The sequence below is a fragment of the Bos grunniens genome, chromosome 2 (genome assembly GCF_055505025.1).
Source record: "Bos grunniens cultivar Pamir isolate PY7600 chromosome 2, Bosgru_T2T1.0, whole genome shotgun sequence".
Lineage (NCBI taxonomy): Eukaryota > Metazoa > Chordata > Mammalia > Artiodactyla > Bovidae > Bos > Bos grunniens.
In genome coordinates this window covers 29,636,990-29,661,529 of record NC_141166.1, presented here as the reverse complement: position 1 = coordinate 29,661,529, position 24,540 = coordinate 29,636,990, and the positions used below count along the sequence as shown (strand labels likewise).

Genomic DNA, 24,540 nt, shown 5'->3' with positions numbered 1-24,540 from the left:
ATACTGAAAGAGGAACTCCCCAGGTCAGTAGGGGCCCAATATGCTACTGGAGATCAGAGGAGAAATAACTCCAGAAAGAATGAAGGGATGGAGCCAAAGCAAAAACAATACCCAGCTGTGGATGTGACTGGTGATAGAGGCAAGGTCCGATGCTGTAAAGAGCAATATTGCAATAGGAACCTGGAATGTCAGGTCGATGAATCAAGGCAAATTGGAAGTGGTCAAACAAGAGATGGCAAGAGTGAATGTCAACATTCTAGGAATCAGTGAACTCAAATGGACTGGAATGGGTGAATTTAACTCAGATGACCATTATATCTACTACTGCAGGCAGGAATCCTTCAGAAGAAATGAAGTGGCCATCATGGTCAACAAAAGAGTCCAAAATGCAGTAATTGGATGCAATCTCAAAAACGACAGAATGATCTCTGTTTGTTTCCAAGGCAAACCATTCAATATCACAGTAATCCAAGTCTATGCCCCAACCAGTAACACTGAAGAAGCTGAAGTTGAACGGTTCCATGAAGACCTACAAGACCTTTTAGAACTAACACCCAAAAAAGATGTCCTTTTCATTATAGGGGACTGGAATGCAAAAGTAGGAAGTCAAGAAACACCTGGAGTAACAGGCAAGTTTGGCCTTGGAATACAGAATGAAGCAGGGCAAAGACTAGTAGAGTTTTGCCAAGAAAATGCAGTGGTCATAGCAAACACCCTCTTCCAACAACACAAGAGAAGACTCTACACATGGACATTACCAGATGGTCAACACCTAAATCAGACTGATTATATTCTTTGCAGCCAAAGATGGAGAAGCTCTATACAGTCAACAAAAACAAGACCAGGAGCTGACTGTGGCTCAGATCATGAACTCCTTATTATCAAATTCAGATTTAAATTGAAGAAAGTAGGGAAAACCACTAAACCATTCAGGTATGACCTAAATCAAATCCCTTATGATTATACAGTGGAAGTGAGAAATAGATTTAAGGGCCTAGATCTGATAGAGTGCCTGATGAACTATGGAATGAGGTTCGTGACATTGTACAGGAGACAGGGATCAAGACCATCCCCATGGAAAAGAAATGCAAAAAAGCAAAATGGCTGTCTGGGGAGGCCTTACAAATAGCTGTGAAAAGAAGAGAAGCGAAAAGAAAAGGAGAAAAGGAAAGATATAAGCATCTGAATTAGAGTTCCAAAGAACAGCAAGAAGAGATAAGAAAGCCTCCCTCAGCGATCAATGCAAAGAAATAGAGGAAAACAACAGAATGGGAAAGACTAGAGATCTCTTCAAGAAAATTAGAGATACCAAGGGAACATTTCATGCAAAGATGGGCTTGATAAAGGACAGAAATGGTGTGGACCTAACAGAAGCAGAAGATATTAAGAAGAGGTGGCAAGAATACACAGAAGAACTGTACAAAAAAGATCTTCATGACCCAGATAATCACAATGGCGTGATCACTCACCTAGAGCCAGACATCCTGGAATGTGAAGTCAAGTGGGCCTTAGAAAGCATCACTACAAGCAAAGCTAGTGGAGGTGATGGAATTCCAGTTGAACTCTTTCAAATCCTGAAAGATGATGCTGTGAAAGTGCTGCACTCAATATGCCAGCACATTTGGAAAACTCAGCAGTGGCCACAGGACTGGAAAAGATCAGTTTTCATTCCAATCCCAAAGAAAGGCAATGCCAAAGAATGCTCAAACTACCATACAATTGCACTCATCTCACACACTAGTAAAGTAATGCTCAAAATTCTCCAAGCCAGGCTTCAGCAATACATGAACCGTGAACTTCCTGATGTTCAAGCTGGTTTTAGAAAAGGCAGAGGAACCAGAGATCAAATTGCCAACATCCGCTGGATCATGGAAAAAGCAAAAGAGTTCCAGAAAAACATTTATTTCTGCTTTATTGACTATGCCAAAGCCTTTGACTGTGTGGATCACAATAAACTGTGGAAAATTCTTCAAGAGATGGGAATACCAGACCACCTGACCTGCCTCTTGAGAAATTTGTATGCAGGTCAGGTAGCAACAGTTAGAACTGGACATGGAACAACAGACTGGTTCCAAATAGGAAAAGGAGTATGTCAAGGCTGTATATTATCACCCTGCTTATTTAACTTATATGCAGAGTACATCATGAGAAACGCTGGACTGGAAGAAACACAAGCTGGAATCAAGATTGCTGGGAGAAATATCAATAACCTCAGATATGCAGATGACACCACCCTTATGGCAGAAAGTGAAGAGGAACTAAAAAGCCTCTTGATGAAAGTGAAAGTGGAGAGTGAAAAAGTTGGCTTACAGCTCAACATTCATAAAACGAAGATCATGGCATCCGGTCCCATCACTTCATGGGAAATAGATGGGGAAACAGTGGAAACAGTGTCAGACTTTATTTTGGGGGGCTCCAAAATCACTGCAGATGGTGACTGCAGCCATGAAATTAAAAGACGCTTACTCCTTGGAAGGAAAGTTGTGACCAACCTAGATAGCATATTGAAAAGCAGAGACATTACTTTGCCAACAAAGTCCATCTAGTCAAGGCTATGGTTTTTCCTGTGGTCATGTATGGATGTGAGAGTTGGACTGTGAAGAAGGGTAAGCGCCGAAGAATTGATGCTTTTAACTGTGGTGTTGGAGAAGACTCTTGAGTCCCTTGGACTGCAAGGAGATCCAATCAGTCCATTCTGAAGGAGATCAGCCCTGGGATTTCTTTGGAGGGAATGATGCTGAAGCTGAAACTCCAGTACTTTGGCCACCTCATGCGAAGAGTTGACTCATTGGAAAAGACTCTGATGTTGGGAGGGTTGGGGGCAGGAGGAGAAGGGGACGACAGAGGATGAGATGGTTGGATGGGATCACTGACTCAATGGACGTGAGTCTGAGTGAACTCAGGAAGTTGGTGGACAGGGAGGCCTGGCGTGCTGCGATTCATGGGGTCGCGAACAGTCGGACACGACTGAGTGAGCTGAACTGAGGGCAAGCAAGCCCATGCACGAAGGGCCAGAGAGGCATGTGAGAAAATGTGTAAAAATGGAAGTCTCAACCTGGGGCCCCCTAGGGTCACGCAGGACACCAATCCAGCGACTCTCTAGCTTCATTCAAGAAACATTAAGTAAGCATTCAGAATATTCCAGGCATGTGTTTTTCAAATTGTAGTAAATGGATAATCTGTCTGAATTCTCTCCCGTGCTTCCGGGGGTGAGGAGGGGGCGAGAGCTCAGGAATCCGCATTTTAAAGCAGGTGATTCACAGTTCCAGGCACTGCACTGGGTGCTGGGCCCGACTCAAGCGAAGGCAGACGTGGTTCGTCTTACCACTATATTTATGTGGGAAGGGGGCAGTGAGGGAGTGAGAGAAGAGATGATTACAATAAGGTGATAGGATGCTAGAAAAGAACGACGGGAAACCACAAGAGATGCACTGGGCTCAAACTGAGGAGGGTCAGAGAAGTCTTACCAAAGGACAGCGAAACCAAACGTGGAGGAGCTACGGCTCTGAAGAAAAATGTGTATCTCACAGAAACATGGGTGTTTTCAGTTCGTAGAGTAGGTATAGCAGCGATTGTGAACTAAATGGCTGGGGGAGGGTGCCGAGAAGCAGGCGAAGGACCCAGTTGTGAAAGACCCCAAACCACCTGAGCCTCGAAGATGTAATCTCTCCTTGTCTTCGCCCGCCCTAACGCCTTCGAGGCCAAACCCACCCGCGGCCACTCGGTAGCCCTGGAGACACCATCCAGCTCCCGGACGCCTGGCAAAACAGGAGGGGCGAGCCTCGGCTCTTCCGGGATGCGCCCCGCCCCCGCCGACAGCGAGAGACGTGCCCGCCCTGCGCGATGACGTCACGCGCCCGCGCGCGCCAAGGGAGGAGTGAGAACTGCGGTCCGGGAGGCTCTGACGCTCCGGTAAAGCGGGCTGGGTCGGGGGGAGGAAGGGGCGGGACAAGGAGTTCCCCCCAGAGTACGGGGTCGCGATTTGGACCCAGAGCTGGAGCCCTCGGGGAGCTCAGCATCGCGTCCTCTCCCAGCAGGTCCCCGTCCGGCCCGGCGATGGAGTTTCCGGACCTTGGGGCTCACTGTTCGGAGCCGAGCTGTAAGCGCTTGGGTAAGCGGGTGAAGGGGTGAGGGGCGGAGCACGCGAGAGGCGGGGCCGGGCGGAGTGGCGGGCTCCTGGGCTGGCAGTGCCCGAGGAGGGCGGGGCTCGAGCTTGGGGCGTGGCGTAGGAGATAGTGGAGTAGGGCCAGGGTCCAGTTGGTTCCTAGTACGGCAGTGTTTTCCTGCCCCTGAGTGGAAGGCTTGAGTGAGCAGGAACGTCGAGGTCCCACTGGACCTGCAGTCTGACCCATTTCCTGCAGATTTTCTGCCGCTCAAGTGCGATGCCTGTTCGGGCATCTTCTGCGCAGACCATGTGGCCTACGCCCAGCATCACTGTGGATCTGCTTACCAAAAGGTGAGGGGGCGGTCTGAGGATGAAAGGGGGCGGGTGGAGGATGCGTGCAAAATCTCCGGAAGCCCTCTGCCTCACATTTCCCCTCCTTTATTGTCTTCTTGAGGCTCAGTGCTGGGAACATTATTTCCTTTTGCGTTTATGGAGGGCATGTCCAGGCTCTTTCAGGGGGATTCTCTCAGGACCAGAGATCTGGCTGGACTGGGAGTAGGCCACAGACCGAACCCTGCTCCCTAACTATAGGATATCCAGGTACCTGTATGCCCGCTCTGTAACGTGCCTGTACCTGTGGCCAGAGGGGAGTCCCCTGACCGTGCTGTTGGGGAGCACATTGACCGAGACTGTCGCTCAGATCCAGCTCAACAAAAACGTAAGGTAAGTGTTAGAGGGATCAACCATGGTCACATGGGACTACAAACGCCTGGAACTCTGCACAGCTGTTAGGACAGGACTGAAAAGGGAGCAGAGATCTCAGCAGAGACAATCCTTCCTACTCCACCTCAGATCTTCACCAATAAGTGTGAACGCGCTGGCTGCCGGCAGCGGGAAATGATGAAACTGACCTGCGACCGCTGTGGCCGAAATTTCTGCATCAAGCACCGTCACCCACTGGACCATGATTGCTCTGGGGAGGGGCACCCCACCAGTAGGGCAGGGTAATTGCAACCAAGTTCTCTACTTGCCTTTGGGACCTGAATGAACCTTTGTCATAACAGTTGGGAAGCTTCACCCTATCTCCTTTGGCTAGGGAGTCTTTTCTTTCTTTTTCAAGTGCATGTTTTCCAGATCTTTTGGAGGAGCTCCCCTCCTGACTTCCTGGGTCAGGGGTGGGAGGAACTTGTAAGGCAAACGTGCCTGGAGGCATGCCCAAAGTGTCTCTTCCTACAGACTGGCTGCCATCTCCAGAGCACAAACCCTGGCTTCTTCTACAAAGACCACCCCCAGCCCAAACCAGACCTTGCCTTCGTCTTCCTCTACCAGCAGGTAGGCCTGCCTGTTTCCCCTCCCCCTTTTTTCCCTTCGCATCTTTGACCTGAGCCTCTTGAATATCTGCCATAGAGCCAAAACTCAGTCTCCAACCCGGACAGCCGCTCCAGTGATTACTTTGCAAAGTGGCTTGGTGAGTGGGGCAGAGGTTGGATGGACAGAAGCAGACCCACAGAGAGTGAAGTCCAAGGCACCTGGTCTTATTTTTCCTTTTGCAGAGTGAGGATGAGGCTCTGCAACGAGCCCTGGAACTGTCCCTGGCAGAGACCAAACCCCAGGTCCCAAGGTACCTACTCACTGGTAAAAGGGTGGGGTGTGGATGAAGGCTCAGTCTGGAGGGAGGGAGGTGGGACTGCTGTCATCCAATGCAGGATAATAGGAACTTGGGCTCAAAATTAAGTTTTTGAACTATATGACCTTGGACAAGTTCTTTGGCCCATTAGGGTCTTAATATGTTCAATAAAATAAGGACAATACCAAGATCCTGTAAAAACCTACATGTGAGAATTGAAACAGTACTTAGAAGGGCTCAGCACAGTGATGCCTAACAGAGGAGATGCTCACATTTTAGATACTAATTAAGCTGTTCCTCCCTCCCAGTTCTCAGGAGGAAGAAGACTTAGCTTTAGCACAAGCACTATCGGCCAGTGAGGCAGAATACCGACAGCAGCAGGTATGAGGATGGCGTAGAGATGGGCCCTGTGCTGGGAGTAAGTAAGGAGTTTTCGGGGTAGGGGGGAAGGCAGGGAGGGTGTTCTTCCAAGTGGTAGAGTTTATGATGGTGTTTATCCTTTTATTTTCCTTATGACTCCACTCATAGCGCATGCTGAGCTCTGCAGTAAGGACTGTCCCTCATTTCCTTGACGTTGCACCCTGTCTTCCTCTCCTTCCCTTCCCCTTGCTCCAGGCTCAAAGCCGCAGCTTGAAGCCGTCCAACTGCAACCTGTGCTAGGGTCCTGGGCTTGGGGAGGGAGGCTCAGCTGAGGAAGACTGTGGCCCTCGCACCTCTAGGGTCCACAGGGAGAGGAGGCCCGGAGCAGCCAGAGTGAAGACGAAGAGGAGTGACGTGGAGGCCACCTCCAGGGAGCATCTGGAGAAACAGCATGTGGAGCTGAGCCTACAGAGGGCTCTGCTGGCCGCTCCAGCTGCATGGGAGTGAGCCGCTCTGAACTGCTCCCTGGCCAGGTCCCACTCGGCCCCCCTGCATCTTGTCATCCCCCATATACTGGGGCTCCCCTCCATGTATAGGGGGCAGGGAGGGGGGCCTAGAAACAATAAAGGATGGGCAGTCTGTAAGACAACAAAGTGGTGTCTTTCTTTCTCTTTTCCAATCAAAAACAGAAGAGTCCCATCAAGAATGCTCATCTGACCTGCCGTGGAGGCCTGCTGTAGTTCCCCACACCACAAAGTCAGTGATCCTAACACAGTCCACACTTTTATTTCCCCCACAATGCTCTTCTGAAAGTCCCCGTTCCATCACTGTAGCTAGCACCAAGACCAGGATGAAACATGGCAGGGAAGAGGGATACAGTGTATTCCCATCAGAGCTATCCTTCAGGAAGGAAGTGGCCACAGCTTTTGTCATCATGCCTTAGTCTGGGGCTTGGTGTCTTCAGGGACTTCTTGTCCCTGCTGCTGTAGCTGCCACATGTCAGCATACACCCCACCTCGGGACAGCAGAGCCTCGTGCCTGGGGCAAGGAGAAAAATGTAAGTCCCAACCAACTGTTATTTATACCCCAAGAGTCCTTGCCACCAGTCTGAGATGACAAGGAACTGGTGAGGGAGATCCTTCCAGAAACCCCTGGGATTCCACGACCTTTCCTTGGGGCCCCCACTTCAGAGGTCCTTCCCTGTTTATCATGCTGTGTCCCTTACCGTCCTCGCTCCACGATGCGGCCATCCTTGATGACAAGGATCTGGTCAGCACTGACCACCGTGGAGAGCCTGAGAGGTCAGAGGTCAGTCAGTCACCCACCACGACACCCGAGGGGGGCCCCCACCTGCTGCCTGTCCCATACCTGTGTGCCACCACGATGGTGGTGCGGTTGGCGCAGACTTTGGCCAGAGAAGCTTGGATGGCCCTCTCATTATGGGTATCCAACGCAGACGTTGCCTACAGAGAGGGACTTAGGTAAAACTGTCCCTCCCACCAGGTCCCTGGTGGGAGGAGGATGCAAGTGGCGGGCTGAGGCCTCAGGAATCAAAAAGGACCTTGTTTTGCGCTTGAAAACTGTTATGTATTTTTGTAAAACATGCATTTGTGCTGGCTCTCCTACATGAAGAACGGTGTTCAGCAGGAATGGCTGGGCACAGGCTCAGGGAGGAAGGAGGGGGACAAGGCATCTCAGGGCCCTCACCTCGTCCAGCAGAACAATGTCTGGAGCCTTGAGAATGGTGCGAGCAATGGCGACACGCTGTTTCTCCCCACCACTCAGCTTCAGTCCCCGCTCGCCCACCTGGGTATCATACCCTGCGGAAATTGCCCACCTCTCTCAAGTCACATGTACTACACTTGGTTTCTGTGACCAGATGGGCAAGGACGGGGTAGAATGGATGTCAGAGGCAGTAAAAGGCCTGAACTGGGTGGGGGTAGACCCTGAAGGGGAGGCTCACCTTCAGGGAAAGCTGTGATGGTATCGTGGATGCCTGCAGCCTGAGCCGCAGCCTTCACCTCGTCGTTCCCAGCTGTGATGCGGCCGTAGCGGATATTGTTGGCAATGGTGTCATTGAAGAGGACAGTGTCCTGGGGCACGACTCCAATGTGAGACCGGAGAGAGGCCTGGGTCACCTGGGGCCAAAAGACCATATACTCTGGACTGTGAGATCCCTCCAGGCCTGGAAGGTAGGATGGGCTGGTGGGAAGCACATGAGATGAGAGACTCTGCATGAGAGTCCTGCCTTCACCTCCCCAGACCTCAGCTGTGTGGGCAAGTCACTTAATCTCTCTGTTTCCCTGTTGATAGTAAATTCATTTTCTCTCCCTGCTGCCCTGGATGGCTGCAGATCTTTGTGCCTCATACGGCATCCTAGGAATCACTCCTATGACTACTTTCCTTATACAGACCATGTGCCGCTAGAAAGGCTGAGGTCTCCTGACCCAGCTTTTTGCAGGGGTGACAGCTCTTTCTCTACTCCCTGGATGCCCAGCACCCACCATTCTTTCACATATGGGCCCATAAATTATAGTCTTCCCTCGAGCATCCTTACCTGTGAAACGTCCTGCCCATCTATTCGGATGCAGCCGGAGCTGATGTCATAGAAGCGAAATAGCAGACGCAAAACTGTGCTCTTCCCCGCTCCCGATGGGCCCACCTGTTGCATGAAAAACAGAGGGAGAAAGGACTTCCCTGGTGGTGCAGTGGCTAAAAATCTGCCCACCCGGGCACATGGGTTTGCTCCCCGGTCTGGGAAGATTCCACATGTCTCGGAGCACCTCAGCCCATGCACCACAACTACTGAGCTTGTACTCTAGAGCCCGAGAGCCGTAACTACTGAGCCTGCGTGCTGCAACTCCTGAAGCCCATGTGCCTGAAGCCTGTGCTCTGTAACAGGAGAAGCCACCACAATGAGAAGCCTGTGCACTGCAACAGAGTAGCTCCTGCTCACTGCAGCTAGAGAAAGCCTTCACACAGCAATTAAGAGCCACCACAACCAAAAAAAAAAATTTTTTTTAAAAAAGGAAGGAAAAACATTCTCAGGCCCATTGGCTTTTAAGGCTTTCTCTCCAAGAGGCCATCAATGTCCATGGAGGCTGCCACATTCAGTCCTGTGACCCAATAAGACACGGCTCTCTGACCTCCACAGCCTGGGTCCCCAGCTACCATGGGCACTGAAATAAGGGAAGCTCAAGGAGTCTGGGTCAGCTGGCTGGGTCTCCTCTCACCAGGGCCAGTGTCTGTCCAGGCATCACGGTGAAGGACACATCCTGCAGGGTCTCCCGCCTGCAAGGAAGGGTGAGCATGGTCGACAGGCTGGCTGTACTGCCAGGGTCCCCTCCACCACGAGAGCTACTGCTGGGCCCTGCTACCTCTCACTCAGGCTGTCTTCCCAGATGGTGGTGGGCTGAGAAGCGGGGTGGGGGGAGGGTGGGGCAAGGGGAGGAGCAGTGTGTAAATGGACACGGAAAGGGGACTGCGGGACAGTGGAAGGGGAGGGGCTCACCCATCAGTATAACTGAAGTGCACGTTTTCAAACTCAATCTGACCCCTCTGAAAGCGAAGGGGCCCTGCGCCGGGAAGATCCTTCACCTGGGAGAGTGCCACCATTGTGTGCCATTACAGGCCTGGTATCTTCCAGACACGAGGAACACCATGCCAGCTCCCACTCCCTACAAACCCACTCCTCTCTCCTCACTCACTTCTGTCTTCTCTTTCAGCAGGTCAAACATGTTCTCCATGTCGATGAAGTTGGTCTGAATCATCCTGCAAGAAGAGGGCTGGTTGGAGCTCCTCTCGGGAGCTGGGGAGATAACAGTGCACCCTGGACAGGTGAGGGCTGGCATCAGGTTACCTGTAGTAGGTGCCAAACCAGTTGAGAGGCATGTACAGCTGGATGATGTAGGTGCCAAACAGTACAAAGTCCCCGACCTGTGGACATACAGGGATGAGGACAGGGTCACAGGAGGCTGGTGGGCTGTCACCCTGCCCACTAGCTACCCGCTACCTCCTTCCCACCCATGAACCTGATGGCCTAGACAAAGTACCCAGGCCCAGGACAGTTCCCTCACCTGTAGCTTCTGCTCAGTGACAAAGTAAGCACAAAGCAGGGAGCCGGCGAGGAGCCCAAGTCCAATCACCAGGTTCTGGGTCTGATTTAGCAGAACCAGTGAAGCATTTGACTTCCACTCTAAACTCTTGGGCAATGACAAACAAGGAAGGAATGTCATATACATGTTGACAGTCACCAAATCCCAACCTGGGCCCAGGCACATCAACCTCACAGCCCAAATTTTACTCCTCTCAGGCCTGGTGATTCCACAAGTCCCGGCTGTTGCTCTCAGTAGGCCTCAAACCAGCATCCTCACCTGATATTTGATGATGGCCTCACGATAGCGTTCCACTTCATAACTCTCTGCGTTGTAATACTTCACCTGATGAATTTCAAACCAGTGCTGTTTCACACAGCCACAGCTTTCAGCTCCATTCCCCATCCTTCCTCCCTGATTGTAAGCAGCACACTTCGCATCCTCCCTGCTCCTTGTCAGCCCCAATGACCCCAGGCACACTCCTCTACATCTCCAAACCTCACAAAACTGCCACCGAGGTCTCCGTTACCGTCTCAAAGTTTAGCAAAGAGTCCACAGCCCGGGCCCGGGTAGCATTCTCCTGCATATTCATAGCCCGTCGAAACTTTGTTCTCCACTCAGTGACCACAATGGTCAGGGCTAGAGAGTGACAGGAGAGGGAGAGGGAACAGAAGAGAGCAAGTCACTCCCAGCAGCAGCGACCACATGTATGTCTGCTGCTGGTCACGTGTACAATAACCCTGTGCTATAACCCAGGGACCCAGATTCCCAAGGAAGGGAGTCTTAAGCTCCCTGAGGGAAGGGGCTGTGTCCAATACATCATCACAGTCCGCATAAAGCCTGTGTGAAAACAGTTTTGGTGAACCAATGGAAGCAAGCTGCATCCTATCACATGAAGTTCCTCCTTGACTTGAGATTCACAGCGGGAATCTAAAGTGACCAGGATGTCCTTCCCTAGGGAGAGTTGGGGTTTCCATGACAGAGGATGCTCATCCATCACACTGGGGAGCAGCAGGAGCCTATTGGAGCCCACTGATCTACAGCCTCTCAAAGCTGGGCCATCTGAGTTGGGGCAGGACTCATGTTCAAGGCACTCCATAAATGGTTCAGGGAGATGGTTTCATCAAACCATCTCTCATCACTCACCAAGGTAAAAACCCATGCACAGGAACACAATGAGGCCAAACCAAGCATTGAAGAACATGCTGAAGTAGACGATGCCAATGATGATGTCGGCCAGTGTGGGAATGATGTTGAATACTAGGTAGCTAGGAGGCAAAGTCAAGCAACGAAGAATAGTTTAAGGGCTCAGAGCCAGCAATTCTACCTAGGAGGATTTTGCCATAGTGTTTTGTTTTCCATAGCAACAGACTAGAATCAAGCTAAATGCCCCTTAAGAATCAATGCCCCTTATTATGGCTAAATAAACCATAGAATGCTTTGGATCAATTACAATGCATGAGAAAGATCTTCACGTATGAATGAGAATGTTGTTATTTAATCACTAAGTTGTGTCTGACTCTTTGCAACCCTGGGGACTGTAGCACGCCAGGCTCCTCTGTCCATGGAATTCTCCAGGCAAGAATACTGGAATGGGTTGCCATTTCCTTCTCCAGGGGATCTTCCCAACCCAGAGATTGAACCTGCCTCTCCTGCTTGGAAGGCAGATTCTTTACCACTGAGCCACCAGGGAAGCCCAGATAAGAACACATCTCCCTAACATTTTGATAATAAAGCCATTCTGAGAAATGACACCTACATCATGATACCATCTGTTTTAGGAAACACCTCCACAATACCTACTAGTTCTACATGTACATATGTAAAAAAATGCAAAAAAGCAGAACTCTACATACTAAACAGAGTGGGAACCTCTAGTGAGTGGAATTCAAGAGAGATTTGCTCTGTCTGCTTCATTGGAATTATTATGAGGGCATGTGTATATTAATTTTATAATTTCAGAAAAAAAAAGAGGACAGAGAGGCAACTCCTCCAGCTGGGTGAGTTGTCCTGACAGCCCCTCCACCAGCGTCCCCAGCCCTGCCCTCCCTTTCCATTGGCATGGCACCTGAGCAGCCCCGTGACACTGGACGTGCCCCGGTCCACGATCCGCAGCACCTCCCCTGTGCGGCGCCCCAGGTGCCAGCGCAGTGAAAGCTCGTGCAGATGGGAGAAGAGGCGCAGTTCCACCTGCCTCGAGGTGAACTGCTGCACCCGGATCCACAGGAACGTGCGCAAGTTGGTCACGAAGCCTGCGGGGAGCCAGGGAAGGCCTCAGTAGGGCTGAGTGGCCCAATGACGTCAGCCCAGCAGCAAGATGTGAAAGGTCTGAGAGCACCGAGGGGCCTGGGGGAGGGATGCCTGTGGGAGGAGGGACAGCGGCCAATACCAACCGGGGTGAGAGCAGAGTCCCTCATACCTGTACTGCCAGTGCCACCCCCCTGGAGGAACTTGAGGAAGACATAGATGATGACCGTCCAGACCAGGGAGTTCCAAGGTGCCTTCTGGGTCAGCAAGTTCACTATGGAGAAAATGAGTCCAAGCCCACTCAGAGACCCTAGCACTCTCTTTGGGAGAAACTGCCCTAGGCACCAGCCACAGCCTCTACTAACCACCCAGTTCTCAACTCTGTCACACTTCCCTGGGCTAGTCTCTGCCACCATCCAGGCCAATGAAGGACCAGAGTGCTAAGCTGACCCCATCCTTCTCCCCCTCACCTATGTCCCTATAGAAGATGGGGACCAACACATTCAGTCCCCGCTCCAACCCCATGAGCCCCAGGCAGATGAGCACAACAAACTGCAGAGCTGGACTCCCCCGAGGCCACAGGTAGCCACTCAGTAGGCGGAGCTTCCTGCCTAGGTCTCGCCAGGTAGACCTCGGTGGCCCCTCTGTTGATGGAACCTAGGATGGTGAAACATGTAGGGGAGGGGAGCTCAGAAATCAAAATGGCATTAGCCAGAAACCCCCTAAGGAAAACGTATGGGATTATAGCTCCCAGGTTAACTTGGACCCACACGTGACCCCTGATGGGCTCAGAAAGGCTAACAGGGATTTAGATTTAGGAAAGAAGTGAGTTATTACGATGAGTAGAAATGATGACGGGGAATGGAATTACAATAGACCCTAAGTTTTAGAAATTGAGATGTACCTGGCTCCTCTCTACATCTTGATCCTCTTCATTGACCCGCAAGGTATAAGACTGCGGTCGAAGTCCAGGGGCCCAGAGTCCCAAGACAAAAAGCCCTCCGGAGACCACATACCGCAGCACCCACAGGCTAAACTGAACCTAGAATTAAACATAGGCGGGGAGACTATCACTGAGGGCCAAAGTCCCATTTTCACTACTTGTAACAGGGCTGGGCACTGGGGTAGTACACACACCCAGGTCCTCTTCAGGGGCCCAGCATCTAATAGGTTTTAAAAAAGTCTACAGTGACTCAGCACTGCCACTCCCCACCAGCTGGCTATCAGCTCCCAGCAGCACTGGCCCCTCCTTTCTTCCCTTTCTTAAAGGCATTTGAAAAGCCTGGAAGCAATGTTAGCAGACACGCCACGCTTCCCCCTCCCCCCACGAGGTCCCTCACCTGCTGGCTCAAGTTCGCCCTTGCCCACCACCATTGTGGGTTGTTCCAAGACACCAGGGCCAAATTCTCGGCTGCAAAAGACACAGTCCAGAGGAGCAGGAGACCCGGACTGTGCCTGAACTTGATCCAGACGCCCATTGCTAGCTTCTGCAGTGCCTGGCTCCGTTCGGTCACGAGCATCGCCAGACCACAGGCGCTGGCCACAGTCCCCAGTACAGAAGCCAGGAAAAGGTAGCCTGGTAATGGGGCACCCTGGGCAGTGCCCACCCGGCCAACGAGGCCGGCTAGGGGCAGCGCTACCTGAAGTGTGGCCAGAAGCAGCTGCAGCACATAGGGAGCGACGCGAGGGCCGGCTGCCCAAGACACCCTGTCGGCGCCACCAGGCCCCTCCGGACGTCTGCAGGGAAAAGCCGGCACCAAGGCCAGAGCCCCCAGGGCCATCAGAATCGAGGGCACGAGCGTAAAGAAGAAGCAGGGGCTGAGCCCACCCTTCGCCCAGACCGGACCCGCGGGTCCCTCGGCCTCACAGAAGTTGCCCACAGTCACCATGGCAATGCGTGGTCACCGACCGAGACTGCGGGGACTAAGGGACAAAAGAACTGGAGCGGCGGCCGCTCGGGGCGGGGCGCAGAATCCCGAGTATCTCGGGTCATGGATCCTCTGGGCGCTGAGCCGCGGGGGTCGCCGGGCAGGGTCGCACGTGGACCCGGCCACACCACCCACTCGCTTCGCGCACGCGCCGCCGCCACGCACTCACGCCGGGCACGTACGCTATCTCCGCCGTTCGGCCGCTGCTCGCGGCAGGTGGCCCTCCGGCCGGGTCCGAACCCACGGGAGTGTTCAACGTCCGACTCCAGCGACTCTCTTCCTCAGCAGCCCCGCCCACCGGGGCCGCCCCTGGTCCCTACTCAGGTCCCCATTGGTCGAAAGTCTCCGAAGGGGCGAGGAGGGGGATGGTGCACGCAAAGGGCAAAATAGACGGGCGGAGCCGGCATGGTCACGTGCTCAGGGCGGGAAATCTGACCGCACGTCCTGCCGAAGTCCTTGACCTCCAAGGAACCATGGTTCGGGAAGCTGCCCTTCTGCTCGCCCGCTAGGTCGGTATATCCAAGTGATCGCATAGACCAGCTTTCTCACGGGGCGGACACGCAGTTCCCAGCCACCTGGGTGGTTCACAGACTCCCCACCCCTCCTGCCCCTCCAAACCCTGGCCGCTCCGGACAACAAGCCGCGACCTAGTCAGTCCCTTCTTTATTAAAGGTTGTCAAGCTGTACACGGTCCCCCACCCCTTTCCGCTGTAAGTTCGGCTGCGGCTGCGTAGTTCAACCGCTCACCCGCAGCGGACCCGAGCTGGGGGAGGGGGGCGGGGGGAGGGAAAGGAGTTGGGTCCCAGCATGCAATGCGGCAGCCCACAGCAGAGGGCGAAGCCATCCTGTCGCCCCTCCATCCCCGTCTCGGGACAGCGGGATGCAGGCCAGAGCGCTCTTGCTGGGAGACAGACAGCCGAAGTCACACTCCGGCCCTTTCCATCCCATGTGCAGGTGGTACGGGGTACAATAAGCAGCAATGGGGGCCAGGAAGGCCTCAAGTCTCCCAGGGGCCCATCCTAAAATGTTGGAGAGGACAGCAAAGACTTTCCATCCCTGCTCCACAGTTTAGAAACCTTCCTTCTTAGTGTCAAAAGATAGCATGAGGGGAGCTGGGAGCTAAAGCTTCCACACCAACACAAAGCAAAAGCTGAACAGAAGGGGGGAGCAAAGGAACAGAAGGGGAGCAAGTGGCAAACATGCCAGTGATGTATGTGCAGGAAGCAGGGGAGAGGTGAGCAGGCTGCAGCACTGGGAGAGAACTGGGGGTGAGGTAAGGGCCACAGCCTGAGCTGCTCATCTGTTCGGGGGTGGGGAGGGAGGCTGCAGAGGTTGAGGGTCCAGGCCCAACCTCCCCACTCCACAGTTGGCACACGTTCTCCCTGCTTGGCAGCTTCTGGGGTGGGCAGTCCTCTGGAGACTTGCAGGGGTGGGTGCAAAGGTGGCAGTACTGGGGCTGGGCTGGGGACCAGTTTCTAGCACCACACTCTGAGCCAAGGGGGGTTCTGGGGATGAGGCTAGAGTCCCGTGTGCCCTGTTTCCTAGGCCCCCCTCTCTCTCCTGGGGCTGTGGCGAGCCCAGCATTGGCACCTCCCTTGGCCAGGCACGGACACACAAACACCACACGCGTGGAGCCAGGCAGCACTCAGGAGCCCTCCATGACAGACGGATGGGATGGCAGGGCAGCAATGGCCTCCATCCTGGGGCACAGGGACCCTCCTCTGGGATGATAGGGCAACGACGGCCTCCATCCTGAGGCATAGGGACCCTCCTCCGCCTTGTCTATACCTGTGGAGAGAAATGGGTTGGTGATGGAGATGGTCTTCAGCAATCTGCTTACACAACAGAAGCCTGGATATAAAGGAAAAGGAAATTTTGATTCTGGGGCAGGTAAGCAAAGGAAAAATCAAGTCCTGGGTTTCATAGTTGGTGAGGGGAGAGAAGGAAGTCTACTTTGGAGGAGAAGTTGCAGCGTCATTTGCTCAGGAGGCCACCTCCCTTCACATGAGAACCTTGACCTCAGCCTGGAAGTTACTACTTCTGGCTGTCGGTTTCGGGTCTTGGAGCCCTTACCTTGTGCACCTGAGGGGGGAGCTCATCCTCTGAGCCCTCTTCAGGCACAGGCTCCGGGTGCCTTGATGCTGACTGCCCATCTTCAGCCCATCCTCCCAGGGGCAGCCGAGAGAAGTGAGAGGGAGCCCGGGGCACTGTGCCAGGATCTGCAGACACAAGTGAGTACTCTTAGTCTGCACACAGACAGGAATGAGGAGACGGGCTCTGGGGCTGCTGGGGGAGTTGGAGGCACCAGGGAGGGACTAGTCTCCTTGGATCTGGTCCCTCTGACCTCTTTCCTCCCCTAGAGGCCCCAGAAGGACCACTCTTCCCTGAAGGCTCTGTGTCTTCTGTACCCCCAGTGCATACCTGTGATGCCTCCATAACGCCTCTGGAAGCCCCCCTGCAGGGCAGTGGTCTCAGGAGCTCCAGGCCGGGGTGCAGCACAGGGATAGCTGGCAGAGCGGGGGATAGGCTGGGTGGCCCGGGCCCCCTCTCCCCCCTCTTCAGGGGCACTCTCCCCACTCTCATCACTCTCCCGGCGGTGCCACACATGCCGCTCAGGTTCAGCCTGGGCCTGCTGCTTGTGGAGCTGAGAAGTGGGGGATTCGTTAGTTGGGGACAGAAAGTGAAGTTGCTCAGTCGTGTCTGACTCTTTGCTATCCCATGGACTGTACATTTTGTGGAATTCTCCAGGCCAGGATACTGGAGTGGGTAGCCTTTTCCTTCTCCAGGGGGATCTTCCCAACCCAGGAATCGAACCCAGGTCTCCCCCATTGCAGGTAGATTCTTTACTCGCTGAGCCACAAGGGAAGCAGTTGGGGACAGAAGAGTATCTAAAATAGTTTCCCTCCACCATGGTATTGGCCAGTTCTGATTTATATTGCCTCATCTAGAACCACTCACTCAGAGTACCTGTCATGTTAATAACATGTACAATACATGTAATGTTTTCCAAGTTAAATTCTCAGCAGATTCCAGGAAAAACCCTGTGCACAGATTGTAATGGCTCTCATTTTCCCCAGTTATTTGATTCCAGAATAAATTGTTTGTGAATTTAAGTGCCAGGAGCTCTTTTAGGTGCTAGGGATATAGCAGTAAACAAAATAGACAAAAACCCCAACTCACTCCCTGGGGCTTATATACTTGGATGGGGTGGGAAGAGATAGACAATAAACAAATAAATAAGCAAAAAATACAGTGTCAGATGATGCTAAATGCTATGGAGAGAAAAACAGAACTGGAAGATTCAGATCCCTAGGCAAGGGAGGCTTTGACTCAGGGTGGCCAGAGATGGTACAGACCTGAATGAGGAGGGAGCCATGTGGATATGTCAGGGAAGTGGATTCTTAGCAGGGGAAACCACAAGTGTGGAAAAGCCCTGGGTGAAAGTAAGCTTGTCTGAAAAGGATGGGAAGAGGAAACATGGGGAATGGAAATTGCAGAGCAGGTAAATGGCAGAGAAGGGATTCGAGCCCATGTCTTGCTTCTCCATGTCTAAAACCCTCAATTCTATTTTCAGCTGCCATCTTGGTTCTACGGCCCTGCCCCTTCCTGCCCACTCACCTGGTGCATGTAGAGGGCATGTAGGCTCATCTCAGTGGATGCATATTCTGACAGCACCAGGCTCTGCAGTTGGCCTTCCCACACGCTGCTCCCGGAGCTGGCTGTCCTGGCATCCACCCTGTCCCCGCCGCCAGCACAGACAGCAGTCATCAACATTTCTGAGACCGGCACAAACTGCTGGGGGCTACTGCCACACCCTCCCCTCATGGCCCACTGCTACTCACCCAGAGCCTGTCATGGTGCTGGGAGCCCGGCCCGTGGGAGCCTGACCAGGCTGCAGAGGCGAGAAGGAGCGCAGAGCAGAGGCAACTTCAGCCCTGTGCCTGGAGCCCTGCAGGTCTCTAGGCAGTGGGGGTCCCCGGCAGGATGAGCCAGCTACCACATTTGCAATAAGGCTCAGTGGCTGTGAATAAAAGGGGTGGTAGAATTCTCAGGGCACAGGGAGGCCTCTGGGTCCCTGACGACTCTGCACATTAGGACCCAGTGGCACAGACTGAATGAACAGAGAGAAGGAAACTGACGGGGTGGACCCTTCTGCCCCACACCCTCAAGTCCCAGCTCCTGGCATCCACTCTGCCCATCATATCCTAGTCCCTAGGAACGCACCTCAGACTCGGATTGTAAGGACTGGATGGACGTAAAGAGGGCATTTTCTGGGAGCAGACCCCCTTGGGCAAGGCCAGCAGCTGCTCCATCCCGCTGAACTTGCTCCTTCAGGAAACCTAGGAAGGCCGTGCTCTCACGTGGTGGCTGCCAGCCAGGGTTGGTGATGGCAAAGTGCATGAGTGACAACTCTGTCTTCCCATCCTCGGCCTGCTGGTACACTGAGGCCTCCGTCTGCCCACCGGACAGCCACTGCACAAAGGAGGCTGCTGTGAGCAGGACTGGCCCCTTACAGAAGCCCTTTTGGTATCTTTCCTGCGGCAGAGTGGGGAGGCCTTGCCCCTGGAGGACAGAGACCACACTGCACTGCTGTATTTTGTCCAGGGGCCCTAGTGGCCACCCTACGAGTAGCCACATACTGTGTTAGCTGCTTGGTTTGTGCCTTTCTCAGGGGAGCTTGGCCACGGGTACAAGTTTAAGGCTATAATCCACTCCAGGCTCCTGTTTACAAAGCCGTGTGTGCCCTGGTGCATTTTGGGTGCCACTCTGTGATGCGTTGGCTCAGAAGGGGTATCTTTTGCAGTTTGCCCCAAGATGCTGCATAGGCCAGCATCACCTCTAGCCAACTGCCCCGCTCCTTTCCTAATACCTGGGGATGCCCATGCTGGCGAACATCCATCTGAGCGAAGGAGCAGGTGTCTCCAACACCGACAACTTCCACGGTGAAATTGCGGAAGAAGTCTATAATCTCCAGGGCCCGTGGGCGCAGACAGAAGATGAGGATGAGAGGTGTGACAATGGGGCTCAGTAACTCCTCCAGGATGAACACCTAGAGAGGAAGAAAGGGATCGAGGTCACAAGAGAGCAGGAGGGAGACCAGCCCTCGGCACCGAGCTGTCAGCCAGTCTCTAGCAGGCCCTGACTCCAACTCCACTCACTGCCTTGTACTGGAAGAGCTGGGCAAACTCGTCCCGGGTCTGCGAGCGGTGGGCATTACCCTGCCAGTGGTCAGGCATGTAGTGGATGTGAGCGAGGATCACGCGGAGCAGCTGCTCAGGGCAGAACACCATGTGCTGGTCTGGGATAAAGGACCTGGTGGGATCAGGGCTGTGGTGAGACGGAAGCCCTCCCTGGAAATGACAGTCAGCCTGCTCCCCCCCTGCTGCCCTGGCCCACCTGCACACGGTCACGGTGACCCCCAGGAGTGTGACGGTAGTGAGGACGTGTTCCACAGCCAGCACGTCTTCATCATAGATGGTGAGGGCAATAAGCACGGCCAGGATGGAGCCAGCGAAGAAGGCGCAGTTCTTGGCCAGCAGTGTCAGCAGCGGTGACAAGAAGCAATTCATGTACTTGGACGCAGGCTTGTAGCCTCGGTTGAGGCGGGACTGCAGCTCGTGCTCCAGCTCGTTGAAGTGGCGGAGGTAGCAGCGGCCGTAGAGCGACCAGCAGCGCGCACCCAGGGCGCCCGGCTCCCGCTTGAGCACCTCGGCATAACTGAAGAAGGCGTAGAGGATCTGCCAGATGAGGATGAGGGGGCACAGCAGGAAGTTGGCAATGCCGATCCACAGGATGCGGTTGCTGAGGCGCTGGGCCAGCTCCAGCCGTTGCCCCCCACGTTTGTACTCAGCCTTGAGGCTCCATTCATTGAGAAAGAGAGAGCCAGGTCCCCAGAAGAGGATCAGCTCGAAGTTGTACTTGAGGCCCCGGGTGAAGAAGACAACCTCCCCGAGACCGGGCAGGCGGAAGCGCAGGGGCAGGAGGGACTTGTTCACCAGTGCCACCATGTAGTTCTGGAACCGGAGGATGCGGTGGTAGATGTCCAGCTCTGTCAACTCACGCTTGTGGATGCATATCTGGTGCTCCTTCTGGGTCTGCACGATCCGGGCCTGCACTTCTTGCCATGTGCAGTATGGAAGTGCCGACTGGGGTGGGGAAGAGACGGGGGATGGAAGGTGGGGTGGTTGCCTCAGCCCCTTGCCCTCCATGAGGTGTAAGGCTCAGGGGTCCTTGGGAGCCTTCAAGCAGACCCTGCCTGACCTACCAAGGATGGAGGAGGTTGCCTGATGCCCAGGAATATACCCCACCCTTCCCAGGCGGTGGAAGACATCCTGGACTGTGGTGCTAACTGCCCAGCTTCCCAGTCTCACCATGGGGATGCGCAGAGCATGCAGGTAGAAGGAGTGGATCTCCCAGTAGCAGCAAATGTTATAGATAAACTTGATGAGCCGGTGGACCCAGAAGACACCAGCGATGACCAGGATGGTGATAAGGGAGCCATTTTCCTGAATCCTGGTGGGGGAACAGGGAAGGGGAGAAAGAGTGTGGCCTGAGGCCTCTGGGCAGAAATGATGTTGTCCTGAAAGATTCGGAGAGGCTGAGCCTGTGTTCTGGGGAATGTTACCGCCTCACACCCCATCCCCGACCTGCTAGCTGAACTACAGGCTCTAGTGCCCTCTGACCTGTAGTGCTTACCTGGCACTACAGACTTGGGCAGGCAGAAAGGCATCTGGCAGAGTGACCTTGACGGGCTCGGTCGGGTGAAGACTGTGGTTCACCATCTTGTTGGCGAATAGGATGTCGTAGTCCACACAGCTGACCAGGAAGGTGGTAAAGGCAACCACAAAGAGGAACTGCCTGGGGAGTTGGGCAGAGGGGGTGCGGTCTGAGAGTCAGAGAGACACCAGTGAAATAACTGGGAAAAAGTGAGAGTCTGGAAGTGGCAGACCAAGACTAGGGAGCAGCCTCTGGGGAAATGGAGGGCCTCTCTCTACTGCTTGGCCCCAGGAGACCCAAGGCAGCACCTGTTTTTGGCTCTTAGCTTCAGGTACCACAGAATCAGCCTGCTTTTCTATCTCATGGTAATCTTTGCCACCACTCACTCTTTTAAAGGTTTTTAGACTGTGTGGTCTCTGGTCCCCAGTCCCTGATTTCCTGTTGAGATTGTAGAACCCCTTTGCAGATTTGAATTCTTTTCTTAGAGAGGGCAGGTTTTCCACCCTTTACTCTTTGGCAAAGCAACATGGCTCCTTCCTCCTAGAAGCCCCTCTACTCAGCAGCGGGTCTAAGGTACATCCAAGGCAGAACAGAGACATTTTTCTCAAGTAAGCATCTGGCATCTGATACCTCCTGACTGAACCATGCTCATTCTACTGGAGCTCTGATGAGTCTGACTTCTCTTTGTGGAAGAGACAGGACTTGGAAAGCCTTCCTTATAAGAGTGATTAAAAAAGATAAGGCTGTAAAACTTGGTGTCACACCCAGCCTTAAACTATAAAGGTTTGCGGTTTGGAGCTTTGCACCTAGTTGCACTGGCAGTTTGGGCCAGGAGCTGAGCTCAGAGACAGGAAACACTGTGATGTGTTCCTTCACCGCACCATCCATCCTTGTACTTACATGAGCTCAAAGATCTCCCCGATGAGCATACAAGTGAAACCATTCTTCTGGTGTAGATTATAAACGTGCGATTGTTAAGAAAAAGTGGTGGGTAGAGGCAGCAGTTAAGAGCACAGACTTTGGTGTCATGTATCTGAGATGAAGTCCTGGCTCTCTGACTTTCGAGCCACGTGACTCTGGCCAAGTTACTTAACCTCTCTAAGCTTCTGTCTGTAGTAGTATAGTAGCACCTGTCTTATAGGATTGTTAGGTCTGAGATAGTACATGTAAAGTATTTAACAAAGAACTGACACAAAGTCAAAAGACATTAATTATTACGATTATTAGCATACCATCAAGAGAATCACCCTCAGAGAGGTTCCTTATAAATTAATACTACAAAGTACAATGCACATGGCTCTTAATAGATGTCAGATATTATTATTTATAACTGTCATTATTTCCCTGGCCTCTAGGTTCAAGGTGCACTCCACTCTTCTTCAAGGGATTAGAGCCAAACCCACACCAAGTTCTTCCCCTCAAAGGGCCTGGCTTAGAGAGGGGCTGAAGGTTCAAGAGCTCCAACACAGAGACACAAAGGATATTCGAGAGAAGAAGAGGTCAAGATTTTCGATGTGGTGCCAAGGTGCTGTGGGTACAGGAGCAGAGATGTCAGAGCCTCGAAGAAATGGAAGCCCCTTGCTCCCTCAGCGTCCCTCCACCAAATCTCCCCCCCAAGTCCCAGTTCTGGCTGTCGTGTCCAAGAACTCACACTTGCTCCCCTCAGGAACATGCACCAACAGGTCCTCCTCTCCAGGGGGTGAATCGCTGTAGGAGGCCTCTAGGCGCTGGTATTCAGTGTCAAACTGCGCCATCACCACCGCCCCCTGTCCACCCTGTCAACCTGTGGGTACAGAGGAAAGAGAGACCCAGGTTTAGACCTGCCTTCATCTTCTTCCTGCCTACTAGAACAGAAATGAATGAGAAAGAATCCTTGGGCTTGGTCTTCACTACTAGTCGTCTTGGATTAAAGGCAGAGGAAGAGGAGTAACCCAAGGAGAGCAACATGCTTAGGGCTTGGGAGACACTCACTGACCAATGAGGTCAGTCATTCCCGTAGCCTTTACTGAGTGTCTGCTGAGGCCTTGCTGGCCTGAAGACAGACTCTGCCCCTTTTGCGGGGGTGGGCAGCAGGGTCTGTTTCATCTTCTATTCAGTGGAGAGAAGGGGCCCTCCCACTCCCCTCCTAGAGAAACCCTGGTTTCCCAAGAGACTAGCAGTTTGGAAGCACTTTGTAAACAGAGGTTTGAGATAAGCACATGGCCCTACCAGCTCCATGGACAGTGTCAGCTCCACTCCAGCCCTCGATGCCCTGGCTCTGCAGCTGCTGGAGGAGAAGGTGTCAGGCCCCAGAGAGTGGGGAGTGGAAACAGAAATAAACCCAACCCTACCACTCCCCCCTACCCCCCCAATCTCCCCCACCCCCCGCTCAGGGGAAGCCAAGCAAGTGGCAGGGAGGCTGTGAGGCACCTCTCCTAACCTAAGGCTATGCACACATCCTCCTCATATGAGGCCACTCATTCAACTCTAGGGTCCCTTGCTGTGTCTTAATGAACCTGTGGAGACTGAGTCTGTACAGGGCTGGACTGTTTCTCCATGCCCCACCTCAGCCTCAGGATTTAGGTGGACCTTTTGGGGTCTGCAAAGTCCCAAACCCAAAACCCAAGAAGAGAGTCTCTCCTAAAAAGGAGCTGCTGTTGCTTCCCTAGCAAACACCCAGCAGGCAGCCAAAGTTCCTAGATGGGATATCCTGACTGGGTCAGTGTAGACCCAGATCCTGGCTCAACTGTGGGTTCCCTTGGTCCCGGAGACAGGCATGATCTAGGTGGCACTCACCCAGTCAGTGCAGACCCTGAAGCTGTGCAGCACTGCCCAGCCTGGCCCCAGTGGGATTCCCCGAGTTAGTGAGAGCCCTGGATCCTAAGAATCTGACCAAGCCCTCAGGGAACTCACCACTCACAGGGTCAGTGTAGACCCAGGGCCCATAGAGCCCCTGTCAGCCGGGCCCGGGCTCAGGGGTTCCTGCGGACGTTGGAAGAATCGAGCCAGTCCGACAGCCGATACCCCAAGCTGAGCTGGGTTGCCTTCCTACACCCAGCTGCCACGACCCGAGCCCAGCGCGCCCCTAGACCGCCCGGCCCTAGGCCAAGGGCTCGGCTCCCAACAGCGGACAATCTTGCGCGCGGCCCCGCCGCTCACGCGCGCCCCCGTCCGCGCGCCCCCGCTATCAAAACATTCCGGCTGCGCGCTTCCGCCCCGCCCGCGGTGCCCCTTCCCCCGTTACCCGCCGCAAGTCCGCTTAGGACTCCGCGGGCATACCTGGCCAGGCCCGACACGGGTCGTGAGATTTCGGTAACCGGGCTCGCGTTTCACCTCAGGAAGGGTGACCCGGGTGATTCCAGGGGCTCCGTCGCCTCCTCTGGGCTCTACCAGACCGGGAGCGCTAGGCCCGGCGTCTGCCACTCACTGTCAGCCGCAGTTAGCCTGGCCAATGAACATGGGGGTGGAGACACGACGGCCAAT

The 24,540-nt window shown here is 53.7% G+C and overlaps 3 protein-coding genes and 1 long non-coding RNA gene across 40 annotated transcripts; 2 read left to right on the top strand and 2 right to left on the bottom strand.

The window, feature by feature from the left end:
• Nucleotides 1-3,853: 3,853 nt before the first annotated feature.
• ZFAND2B (zinc finger AN1-type containing 2B) lies at nt 3,854-6,745 on the top strand. 8 transcript variants are annotated; one of them, XM_086339207.1, is made up of 10 exons: nt 3,854-3,912; nt 4,038-4,099; nt 4,362-4,456; nt 4,697-4,828; nt 4,958-5,109; nt 5,342-5,437; nt 5,513-5,573; nt 5,659-5,726; nt 6,041-6,113; nt 6,452-6,745. In XM_086339207.1, the coding sequence occupies exons 2-10, from the start codon at nt 4,057-4,059 to the stop codon at nt 6,503-6,505; spliced, it is 774 nt and encodes a 257-aa protein (XP_086195333.1). In that variant the 5' UTR covers nt 3,854-3,912; nt 4,038-4,056; the 3' UTR covers nt 6,506-6,745. The 8 variants fall into 8 exon arrangements, with proteins under 8 accessions (XP_086195333.1, XP_086195348.1, XP_086195293.1 ...); XM_086339222.1 differs by having other exon boundaries at nt 6,348-6,745; XM_086339167.1 differs by having other exon boundaries at nt 4,038-4,111.
• A 111-nt stretch (nt 6,746-6,856) lies between these two features.
• On the bottom strand, nt 6,857-14,611 carry ABCB6 (ATP binding cassette subfamily B member 6 (LAN blood group)). Of its 2 annotated transcripts, none has more exons than XR_015141706.1 (19): nt 13,774-14,611; nt 13,338-13,475; nt 12,904-13,090; nt 12,606-12,707; nt 12,255-12,438; nt 11,333-11,454; nt 10,716-10,825; nt 10,466-10,531; nt 10,169-10,294; nt 9,952-10,028; nt 9,800-9,863; nt 9,604-9,689; nt 9,326-9,383; nt 8,650-8,754; nt 8,056-8,294; nt 7,800-7,912; nt 7,461-7,555; nt 7,318-7,386; nt 6,857-7,130 (listed from the first exon to the last, which is right to left on the bottom strand). XR_015141706.1 is itself a non-coding variant. In XM_086338702.1 (19 exons), the coding sequence occupies exons 1-19, from the start codon at nt 14,320-14,322 to the stop codon at nt 7,025-7,027; spliced, it is 2,532 nt and encodes an 843-aa protein (XP_086194828.1). In that variant the 5' UTR covers nt 14,323-14,611; the 3' UTR covers nt 6,857-7,024. The 2 variants fall into 2 exon arrangements, 1 of the variants encoding a protein (XP_086194828.1); XM_086338702.1 differs by having other exon boundaries at nt 8,056-8,230.
• Nucleotides 14,612-14,705: 94 nt separating this feature from the next.
• LOC147377817 (uncharacterized) lies at nt 14,706-22,950 on the top strand. Its single transcript, XR_015141838.1, has 2 exons — nt 14,706-14,870; nt 22,434-22,950. It is a non-coding gene; the product is annotated as an uncharacterized LOC147377817 (long non-coding RNA).
• Nucleotides 15,010-24,453, bottom strand: ATG9A (autophagy related 9A). Of its 29 annotated transcripts, none has more exons than XR_015141740.1 (16): nt 24,337-24,453; nt 23,287-23,344; nt 22,730-22,861; nt 22,563-22,606; nt 21,979-22,043; nt 21,058-21,219; nt 20,733-20,874; nt 19,759-20,507; nt 19,580-19,674; nt 19,232-19,411; nt 18,586-18,834; nt 18,204-18,382; nt 17,980-18,097; nt 16,783-17,005; nt 16,435-16,580; nt 15,010-16,149 (listed from the first exon to the last, which is right to left on the bottom strand). XR_015141740.1 is itself a non-coding variant. In XM_086338714.1 (16 exons), the coding sequence occupies exons 3-16, from the start codon at nt 22,830-22,832 to the stop codon at nt 16,144-16,146; spliced, it is 2,520 nt and encodes an 839-aa protein (XP_086194840.1). In that variant the 5' UTR covers nt 22,833-22,861; nt 23,287-23,344; nt 24,337-24,453; the 3' UTR covers nt 15,010-16,143. The 29 variants fall into 29 exon arrangements, 20 of the variants coding, with proteins under 20 accessions (XP_086194840.1, XP_086194947.1, XP_086194855.1 ...); XR_015141756.1 differs by having other exon boundaries at nt 21,058-21,215; XR_015141745.1 differs by having other exon boundaries at nt 23,287-23,341.
• Nucleotides 24,454-24,540: the final 87 nt, after the last annotated feature.

Excerpts from the sequence above, each read along its gene's own strand:
- ATG9A (XM_086338714.1), bottom strand. The coding sequence starts at position 22,832 with ATGGCGCAGTTTGACACTGAATACCAGCGCCTAGAGGCCTCCTACAGC. Across the intron at positions 21,220-21,978 it reads GGGGAGATCTTTGAGCTCAT|GCAGTTCCTCTTTGTGGTTG; the intron begins GTAAGTACAAGG and ends CCAACTCCCCAG. Across the intron at positions 16,581-16,782 it reads GCGTTATGGAGGCATCACAG|ATCCTGGCACAGTGCCCCGG; the intron begins GTATGCACTGGG and ends TTGTGTCTGCAG.
- ZFAND2B (XM_086339167.1), top strand. The coding sequence starts at position 4,057 with ATGGAGTTTCCGGACCTTGGGGCTCACTGTTCGGAGCCGAGCTGTAAG. Across the intron at positions 4,829-4,957 it reads CAGCTCAACAAAAACGTAAG|ATCTTCACCAATAAGTGTGA; the intron begins GTAAGTGTTAGA and ends ACTCCACCTCAG. Across the intron at positions 5,438-5,512 it reads TCGTCTTCCTCTACCAGCAG|AGCCAAAACTCAGTCTCCAA; the intron begins GTAGGCCTGCCT and ends TATCTGCCATAG.
- ABCB6 (XM_086338702.1), bottom strand. The coding sequence starts at position 14,322 with ATGGTGACTGTGGGCAACTTCTGTGAGGCCGAGGGACCCGCGGGTCCG. Across the intron at positions 13,476-13,773 it reads GGGCGAACTTGAGCCAGCAG|GTTCAGTTTAGCCTGTGGGT; the intron begins GTGAGGGACCTC and ends GTTTAATTCTAG. Across the intron at positions 7,131-7,317 it reads CGCATCGTGGAGCGAGGACG|GCACGAGGCTCTGCTGTCCC; the intron begins GTAAGGGACACA and ends TCCTTGCCCCAG.